At 30.4% G+C, this 11,124-nt stretch overlaps 1 protein-coding gene across 1 annotated transcript; it reads left to right on the plus strand.

Annotated features, from left to right (window-relative positions):
* Positions 1-1,287: 1,287 nt before the first annotated feature.
* Positions 1,288-3,841, plus strand: LOC132641531 (homeobox-leucine zipper protein ATHB-13-like). The gene is made up of 3 exons (XM_060358566.1): positions 1,288-1,658; positions 2,033-2,418; positions 3,204-3,841. Exons 1-3 carry the CDS (start codon positions 1,526-1,528, stop codon positions 3,597-3,599), a joined length of 915 nt encoding a protein of 304 aa, XP_060214549.1. The 5' UTR covers positions 1,288-1,525; the 3' UTR covers positions 3,600-3,841.
* Positions 3,842-11,124: the final 7,283 nt, after the last annotated feature.

An 11,124-nucleotide genomic window follows, 5' to 3' on the forward strand; every position in this document is an offset into this window, starting at 1 on the left:
CTTGTTTTGTGCACCTTTCCTCTATATATTCTTCCTTGTCCTAACTGTTTTTTTTTTTTCCTTCATATATCTCTCAAATTCACAAATCATAAGGCCTAATTCCCATAGGCTATAAGTTGATGAAATTTTGATTGTGAAAGAGAAAAGGATAATGGATGGGAAAGGCCATAGTCCTAATTAATGCACGATAGCTGTTGGTAGGTTAGGTGGCAAACCCTGCCCCCTCTCTAGGACCCATCCCAGATTCCTCCCCCTTCTCTCTCTTTTACCCACCCCCCCCCCCCCCCATCAAAAAAAAAATAAAATAGAAGAAACTAAAGAAAATAAATATGTGGCTATGTGCTCCCAAGAAAATAAGAATACCAAATAATTTACCTCATATAGGTTCATAATGTAAATTTTTTAATTTAACCAGTTATAACAAGTTATTATCATTACTTAAAAATACGAAATTCCAACGGACGTTTTTATAAAAAATTTGTTGAAAATTCAGAATTTTCGATGGAAATTTGGAAAGTTCGACGAAACTTTTTCGACAAGCGAATTTTCAACGGCATTTTGAATTTTGTAGTAATTTATCGAATTTTTTAAGTTATCATATCATATTTAATATGAAACATTATTTACTTATTAATATACATGAGCTTAATTTGAGGGTGTAAAATAGCTATGTAACAACTTATAAACTTGATGACCAAAATATGTAGGCAATTCATTTTTCTTTTACCTTAAGCAACATCTTCTTGACAAAACTAAAGCAGCAGCATACACTACTACATGCAAAGGTCTTTTCTTGAAGCACTTAATTAAGAACATACCCTCTATCTGAAACTTCTAAACTATGATTTATTTTCTCTAAGCCACCCACTATGCCCCTAAAACCATAAAATATGAACCCCATTTTCTCCCCTTTAGCAAAATAGTCAGTTGCCCTCCTGATTTAAATTCGTCAAGGGCAACTGTCATTAGAGAAAGATACACACTGCCCACTTTTGCCACTTAACAGACATTTTTTTTTTTTTTAAAGGATGAACGTAACGAGAGAAAATACCAAGACCTATATAGTGGAAAGTTAACTTGAGTAATTATTTGGTAACAAATAAGTGAAAAAATCAATAACTTGAGTAATTATTTGGTAAAAAAAAAAAAAAAAAACTACTCCACTATTAAGAAACATCCAACACATTCTATCTACCATGCATACATACAATAAACCAAAACAAGATAAAATAGGGGGGGAAAAAAGTTCCCTTGAAGTTGATAAGGTATATAAGCCATCCCTTCATCAGAAGAATAGAATGCATCTCCTCCTAAACTAACACTTCCTTATTTACTTTTTCCAAATCCCTCTCTTTCTTTCTCTCTCTTACACTAAAAGAGATATACTCCTACTAGTATTTCATACTTAACATTTTCCTCATTTCTTGAAGAGAATTTGATATCTCATTTTCTCTACTTTGCTCCTCTCTCAAGCATGAATCATAATCATAGATATTTGGACTTGTGGGCAAAAGATTTATAGGTTATGACTTGCACTAATGAGATGGCTTTCTTCCCAACAAATTTCATGCTACAAACTCCTCATCATGAAGATGAACATCAACCTTCAACTTCTCTCAATCCCATTCTTCCTTCATGCTCACCTCAAGACTTCCATGGTTTAATTTCTTCTCTTTTTCTTTCTTTAATTGCCTTAAACTTTTCCTCTAGGTAGGTGTTTGAACATACTTATGGAAAATGTTGAAATATTATTTGCAAATCAATATTTGTTTTACAATTTTGTTTATTATTTTCAACTTCAACTTGAAATAGAGGATTCCAAGTTGACAAGCTGTTTTGAGTAATATTTCTTCTAAGTGAATGCTGAAAAACTGTTTTGAGTACCGTTTTTACTCACAAAACTTCACTTTTTTTTTTCAAGTGAAATAATGTTCAAACACAATTTCAACTTCAGCTACTCGTTTTTTTTTTTTTTTTTGGTCAACTTCCAGAATATGTTGTCTTACATTTTATTTTTTTTGTGTGTGTGTAGGTATTGCTTCATTTTTGGGAAAAAGATCCATGTCATTTTCTGGGATGGAGGCAAATAATAATTGTGAGGAAAATCATGGAGAAGATGATTTGTCTGATGATGGATCACAAGCAGGGGAGAAGAAGAGGAGACTTAACATGGAACAAGTAAAAACTCTTGAGAAGAATTTTGAGTTGGGAAACAAACTTGAACCTGAGAGGAAAATGCAACTAGCAAGAGCTCTTGGCTTGCAACCAAGGCAAATTGCAATTTGGTTCCAAAATAGAAGAGCAAGATGGAAGACAAAGCAATTGGAGAAAGATTATGAAGTTCTTAAGAGACAATTTGATGCTATCAAAGCTGAAAATGATGCTCTACAAACTCAGAACCAAAAGCTTCATGCAGAGGTATGCAACTAATTAATTAAACTTTTTTAATTCTTCTATGTAGGAAATAAAATAACGTTGCAATTTATGTATGTCAAAAGCTTGTAGGTGTAGAAGCAATATGGAAAAGTTTGATACTTGAACAAAAAAAGTGTTTTTTCTTCCTTTTTGGTTGTTAAAATTCAAGAAGAATTTGCTATTTTGGTGAAATATTGGACCTTTTCATGATATATGGTGCATGATTTTCAACAAAGAATTTTCTTCCGATGTTTCTCTTTAGATTGATTGACTTGATCTCATGATGAATTTAAAGTGTACCAAAAGAAAGCTCTGAAAAAGAGGAGACAAATCTTGATCATTACTAGCTACCTAGAATGGCCAGTAGGACTATTGTAGTACCTCCAATCACACATATCATCATTATTAACCCCCTTTTTCCTTTTGTTAATCCTAATCTACTATACTAGTACTAGTGTAATTATTAGGCCAGTGTACTAGTTAAAATGGTTTCTCTTTAAGAATTTAAGTTATATACCACATAATTTAACCTTTTATAGTAGGTAAGATATCATTCTTATCTCGTTACTAATCAAATACTTATAATAGAGGTTTACTTATAATAATCTTATAAGTAATTTGATTATGTGAATTTTTGTTACACTATCACTCTATCAGTCTCCAGTGGTGCAGTCACATACAGTGAAGGGTGGTCAATGAACGTCCTTTATATAAGTGTTTAAATGAAAATTTTAATTTCGCCATTATGAATGTTTAGAACTTATACTCTTTTTTATAAATGTGAGCAGATCATGGCACTAAAGAATAGCGAGCAGCCAACAGAATCAATCAATTTGAACAAGGAAACAGAAGGATCATGCAGCAATAGAAGTGAAAATAGCTCAGAAATAAAGCTAGACATTTCAAGAACACCAGCCATTGACAGCCCATTATCCAATCATCATCATCCAATTTCTAGCAGACCTTTATTTCCACCTTCAATGATCAGGCCTAATAATAATAATAACAATGGGGTGTTGCCTCATCAACTCTTCCACATCAATTCATCTTCATCAAGACCAGATCTCAAATTAATGGATCAAAATACTAATACTGTCAAAGAAGAAAGCCTATCCAACATGTTTTGTGGCATTGATGATCAAACAAGTTTTTGGCCATGGCTAGAGAACCAACATTTTAATTGACTTTTTTTTGAGAAAGAAAGAGCAAAAGGGACCAAAAAGTTACTTTCAAAAAAGTTGCTGAGATGAAGGACGATTTTAAATTTATCATATCACCATATTTCTTTTGAGTTGAGAGAAGAAAGAAAGTTACTCTATTTGTTTTGTGGTGTATTAGGCATTTGTATAAAGTTACCAAGTACATTTCAAGTACTTAAGGATCTTTATGGAGAAAATAATATTAAAGACGTGTCTTTTTTCCCTTATTTACATTACCCTTACTTATTGTCAGATTATATCAATAGAAATATTAAGTGTTCTTGTTTTCTAACTTCTACTTCTATATATCTTCTTAATTGCTAGTATTCTTTTCATTCGGTTTTCACTTTTCAGTATTCGGTTTAGAGCCTGATTAATTCAAATTCTTTCCTAAAAATTTCACTTTTGAATGGTAAAACGTTTCTTATCAAAGGTGACAAGATTTCCGTGACTCAAATCCAAACACGTGGTTAAGGGAGGAGGAATATTTACTATCCATCACCACCTGTGGTAATCTTAATCAATTACCATTGTCTATGACCTATTTTCTTGATTTTGAGTCATGTTATTCTGGTATTATTGCACATAAATGTCCAAAGTTTTTTGAACTTTTTACCATTGTCTCTCATAGTTTGTGCTAAAATTAACCAATGGCAAAAAGGGGTGAAAATTGAAAACAGAGAATCAAAGCACACATATCAAGGGGAAGAAGGAGACAAACAGATGGAAGAGTAGAAGAAAACAAGGAGAGTTGGAAATGGTCATTCTCGTGAAGGGGACGTTAGCAAACTTGTGCTGACAAGTGACAACGAAAGGGGTATGGTACCAAATATCAATCACAGATACTATATAGTATAAATAATCAATCAAACAAACAAACAAAATATAGAAAAGAAATACATACTCCCTCTGTTTCAATTTACGTGAACCTATTTTTTTATAAGTTCGTGCAAAAAAGAATGACTTCTTTCTATATTTGAAAACAATTTACTTTATGCAATGATTTATAGCCGCAGTTAATATATGTGACTTATTTAACACCACAAGTTTAAAAGTCTTCTCTACTTTCTTAAACTCCGTGCAAAATCAAAATGGGTTCACATAAATTGAAATGGAGGAAGTATATGAAAACCCTTGGTTCTTGGACAAAATTATGCTAGAATTATAATGCAGATATTGTTGGTTGTTACATGAGCATAAAAAATCTATAATCAAGTATTTCAATTAATGAACATCTTGATAGGATAGGTGATGAATCATTCTGGATCTTCTTTGTTTGCTACAACTTCATCATGAGCCGACTAGCCTCCTTCTCTATTGTGCATTTTTCGAACAAGAAGACATATATATATATATATATATATATATATATATATATATTTTAAATACGTGGTTCATTGCATTGATAAAAGGTATATAAAGTTTTATAATATAAGAATTTACAAATTTACCATTATTCTTTGAAATAAATAAGAATTAAAAAGATGAAATTAAGTTATTTTGACATTTTAACTAGATACCCCCGTTGAACGATCATCTTGGTTTAAGTTATTCCCTATTAAATTTGATCTAAAATAATATTAAAACAACTTTATAAAATGTTACCAGTATCGCTTATACCGAAAATAAAATGCACGCCAAAAACGAATAAAATAATATCAAAATTATTTTTCTAATCCTAAGATCCTTAAGATTCTTGTGTGTAATGTGTACCACATTAGTTTTTGGATACGTCCTCCTTTTCCTTTCCTTTCATTTCATTTCCTTTCCTTTCCATGATGGGGTTTATAACGGGTTTATAACGCTATCTTTATAGTCCTTTTGGTTTTGATAGATAGATATATGTCAAGAAAGTAAAGAAACATGTGACCTACTGTCACCCACTCCCTAGCATCCAACAGAAGCCTCTCTTTTTTTCTTTTCTCAAAGTTTTTTTAAATTCAAAATTTGATTGTACTACTATGAGTCACCTGGACCTTTTTTTATTCCTTAATAATTACTTGACCGTATATTTTGATCACATGCACATCGCTTTTTCCCATCATTCTCTCTCTTTCAATATCACTTTCACCTGCTTGAAAATTTTGAGTGTTGACTCCAATTCTGTTTCTATCATGTGTTTGTAACTCGTTGGATTGGAAATTATGGGATAAATCATATATATAGAGATTTGAAGATGATTTTTAACTTTATTGGAATACTCTCTAGTCCATTTCATTTAGCTAGAAAAAGAAATGATCAAAATAAAACACTAAAAAGAAAATAATCGGTTGACAAAAATTGTCTCAAATATTTAGCTAGAAACTATGTAGCGATAGATTAGCAATAAATTTTTCATAATTAATTCTTATTTGTTTTAATAGTGAAATAGATGACATATCTACTCATGCAAATATATACAAAATTTATCAATTAGGTTGACCTATTATAATGGGATAAATTATACTCTCTCCAATCTTAAGATATCTGTCGTCATTCTCTTTAAACCCCTTAAGAAATATTAATTAGGAGGAATGTTTAACTATTTTATCCTTCATTAATTAGTATTTGAACAATTATAACATCACCTCATCATTGAGGTGTTTATTATCTTCATAAACAATACTACTAAGAGTGAAATGAAGAAAAAAGAATTAATTTTGTCTTACATTTCTAAAATGACAAATAATTTGAGCCAATTATTTTTTAAAAATCACAATAGATAATTTGAGAAGGAGTGAGTATTATTAGTATAAAAAAATGGCATGACTGTTTATAACTTTTAGGGGTCGTTTGGTAGATAGTCGAAATTATCCTGGGATTATAATCCCGGGATTAATTTATCTCATCTATTGAGATTATTTTATACCATCTAAAAGATGGTATAAAATAATCTCAGTATAAGTGGGATAAGAAGGTATAAGCTGGGATATCCCAACACTAATTTTTGTACCATATTTGGTACAAGATATAAATTTATTCCAAGATAAATTTATACCTTCTATTAAATATGATACAAAAATTTATGCTGGGATATCCAGCTTATACCTTCTACCAAACGACTCTAACTCCTAAAATTTGGGGATCCATGTTAAAAAAGTCTATGATTAGCTATGCCCCATTGATTATTTTTCATAAAGTGTGCTGTAACCACTTTCCAGAAGCAACCTCGAAGTTAGATCCAAATGTCTGTTCCATCAGCTTTTGTTTGCAAATACTTATAGGCTGCACCTTGATTAATTACTCCTTCCGTTCACTTTTACTTGTTTATTATATACTTTGTATATTTCTTAAGAAATAAGACATAAAGAATATAATTTATCATGATATTCATATTAATTGGTGCATAGTTTTAATGGACTTGAAATAAGTAGTTAATACTATGGATAAAATAGATTTTTTTTTATCTTCTCTTGATAATTTAAAAGTGACAAGTAAAAATGAAGATATATTTTTAAAATACTGGATAAGTAAAAGTGAACGCAGAGAGTACTTAAATCTTTTTTTTCTTGCAGAAAGAGTCTATTCTCTCCGTCCCATAATAAGTGTCACCTTAGCCAATTTTTTTGTCCCATAATAAGTGTCACCTTAGAAAACTAAGACATAAATTGACTAGTTTTTTTTTCAATTCTACCCTTAGACAATAAAGTAACATCTAAATGATGATTGAAAAAGCCGCATAGTAATTTGGTATTGTTGAATTCCCAATGTCAAAAGGTTTACTTCTTGTGCATGCTCTACTAAAAAGGTAAAAGTAATATAGGGGTAATTTTGTAAACTTTACATTGCATTATTGATTTCTTAATATGTATTTTTTAGTTAAGATGACACTTATTATGGGACGGAGGGAGTACTTCTAAACAAACCGTTGACACAAGGAAAAGCATTACAGCGATTAGGAGTTAATTAATCTCAATAATTCCATGTTAATGGCCAGCACACGTTACCTTATAATTATAATCCAACATATCCACAACAAGGCTTGGATTCTGATATTATTCCAATATTAATAATTTAATACAATCCAACATGTACAGCTTACTGAAATAAATAATGCGTTTTCAGTTTCAGAATCCACCAAGTAGCCACTTCATAGGCTCTTATTTAACCAAATATTCTTAAATATTTCCACTTACATATTGTTTCTTAATCTGAGAAATAAATATTGCAACATTCAGAAGTGTAATAAAATGCCAAATTATCCAGCCATGATGACAAAGATAATCTATCCTTTCTTCACATGATCCCATAAAAGAATTCACGAATTGCTAACTTGATCTTCCTCGAACTTTCCTCTAATTAAGTACTCTATATAATTTTTTTAAAGTTATATATATTAATTGTACAAAGATATTTTACATTACAAGTGAATTCTCACATGTAATAGTAGGTTTATTACTCCCTGCGTCCCAATCCCAATTTGTTTGAAGGTTGACCAGTTTAGGGAGTCAAATAACTTTTTTTTTGAATTAATTTTAAACATAGATTCTTCGTGTATTTTATAATAAAATTTACATATGAAAACTATATAAAAATTATTATAAGTCTGCATAATTAATAATTCACAATATATGAAAAGAGTTGGAGAAAATTGTAGTCAAAGAAAGAGCTATTTGACATGTCAATTATTACGTATTACAGACATATATTACACATTGAACACTCTTAATATATAGATTATATGAATTCGAACACCCTTGAAAAAATTTCTAGCTCCGTCACTGCCCAAACTGGTCAACCTTCAAACAAATTTGGACGAAGGGAATACTATTTTTACCGGGAGTGGATGTTAGCATGAAAGGTACGTCACGTCAATCCAATAGTTTTTGCTCATTATCTTGTATAAGTATTAAATTTTTTATTAAATATTTAATTATGAACTCAGTTATTAAATTTTATATTAATTTTAGGTCGCTTTAGGAATCCATAAACTTTAAATTTTGAATCCTCCTAGAATTTTACTAAATTAATTATTAATTGATACTTATCAAGAGATTTACTTATAATTACTGAATTACATATGATTGTGTAGATAATTTTTTATTATATCGTCATTCATCAGTACTGCATAAAACTTAAACTAAAAAGAAAAATAGAAGAAGATTATCCTCCAGGGTTTTCCATGCAGATTTGTCACATGCTTGCTGGTCTATTACTATCATGTTAGTATTAGGTAAACAAATCTAGTGTTCATATGATAAGAAAACAACAATACAAAAGTTTTATCTGAATGTACAGCTAGCTAGATCCCAATCAATATATATACTGTAAGGTGTGTGATTCTTGATTTGATTTTTCTACCCTTTCCCAAACTTATATTTTATTTTATTACTCTTCTTTCCCGACCTAAGTACAGTCACCTGTGCAGAAGTTCTTTATTGTTAGATATTTTTTTTTTTTTTACCCATCTTGTTTTGTGTCAAATCTTAACTTTCATATGGCATTACTATATTAGGATATGACCTCTTTCGTGCAAAACACGTAAGTATATATCTATAAGTTTAAATTCTATATTCTATGCACTAATGCCGTAAAAGAAAAATATTGACACAATCACGTCACTCATTAATAATTGTAGGTAAATCTCTTCATAATAATTAATTGGTAATACAATAAAAATGATGACTAACTTGTTATCACACACTAAAATTCTCTGATAGTGTTAAAAGCTATTTACGCTTAAATGCTATAATTGTTGTTACAATTTTCTTTGGTAAACACTTACAATTTATCTATTTTTCACAACTTTGCCGCCTATACTTAATTACTAGCTACTCCCTGTACTAGTAAAGAAACGAATCAAGTGTGCATTGTTTTGTGAAACACTAATTAGTTAATTTAAGATTTTCATTGGATTTATTATTATTTACAACCTTTGGAAACTGGATATAAAAATTACGATATTGTGTCTAATATGGCAAATTCGTAAACTACGCATGTTGTGTCGTGTAGAAAACTTGCCTGAAATGAAAATTTGATATTTCAATTTTATAGTCTTTAAATTATCTTTTGCGATATACAGTGCCTAAATCTAATCATTTGCCGATCGACTGACTAAAGAGTATACCACCATTTTCCTGTATACTGATGTTGATTGGTTTGTCTTTCAAATAGATAGACATTCAATATCTGAGTACTGCTTTTTAATTTAGAGTACAATTATTTCTTAGAAAAACTAGCAAAATGCTGTAGCACGGTACGAGGCTAAAGTAGAAATGTAGAATCGGAAAAGGTTCAAACTTTTTATGCATTATTATTCGAAATTGTTTAATTTTTACTTTGTTACACTTTGGTCCATTTTATATTCTTTTCATAAGCAAATTATCTCGTATTTTCCTTTGTCATTAGTAAAGCTCCTTCTACATGGGTGAACTCCAGGTGTTCATATTTTTGAAAATAAAAATTCAAATATGCCCCTGAACTTTTGTCGATGGTTTAAAATAATTCTCAAGTTGGAGTTCCATTAGGGGCCAAGAGCAAATATGAGACTTTTTTCTAATACTAGAAATATAAGATCTCAAAGTTTAATGAAGGATAAAGTTGCGTGACTCAAACAGTGTAGGGGGTAAATTTAACCCATTCTTGAAGTACTCCGTCCGTCCAGTTTTACTTGTCTATGTTTGACTTGACACACCTCTTAAGGAGTAATAAATAAAATGATAATTTTACTATATCACTCCCAGTTATTATAAATCGTCTAAATAATGAAATCAATCAAATATACATTAAAAGTAGTGCAACCACAATAATTCTTTAAAATTTTCAACCCAATAACTAATTAAAAGGTAAAATAGGAATGAAATGGTAATTATTTCTTGATTTTTCAAACTAGATAAGTAAAAGCAGATATCTGTTTTATTATACTAGATAAGTAAAAATGAACGGAGGAAGCAGAATATATACGGCCATTGGGACTTGTGCTAGTTTGGCTGCAACCGTCCCCTTTTAATAGTTTAACCATTCCTTGTCCGAAGTTATTTATAATTTGATTCAACTAATTCAAATTTGCATCCAATTGATCCACTAAAGCGTCTTTTTGCCAAAAGACTCCATTTACAGAATTCAACATGTGGCTACAATATAAAAGGACTATAGGAGTAGTTGCTTATTACATTGAACTTCTGTTAACTACTAGTGCAGTTTATGCGCGACCACCAAGCTCTAAGAAAAAAGAAACATATATATCACTTAGGGATCGTTTAGTAGCTGATTAGAGTTATGTTTGTTTTAGTAATACATGGATTAGTAAACCTTGAGGAACCATAATCGGCCAAGTGTTTCGCATATATATATTTTTTTTTTAAATAACATAAAACTTGAGGAACCATAACTTGAGGTGTAACAAAATAGATAACTCTAGCCAGGGAGAAAGAAGGAATTGTCAGATATTCACAATATCTCTTTCATGTCACTAAAATTTGAGTAACTATAATATTCCACGACATTTAGTCGCAGGGAGCATGACAGTATGTCCTTTGAAGACCCATAAATCATGAAACAAATAGGATGGGTAGGCCTAAGCACCACACTA

The sequence above is a fragment of the Lycium barbarum genome, chromosome 5, assembly GCF_019175385.1.
Source record: "Lycium barbarum isolate Lr01 chromosome 5, ASM1917538v2, whole genome shotgun sequence".
In the NCBI taxonomy this organism is placed as follows: Eukaryota; Viridiplantae; Streptophyta; class Magnoliopsida; order Solanales; family Solanaceae; genus Lycium; species Lycium barbarum.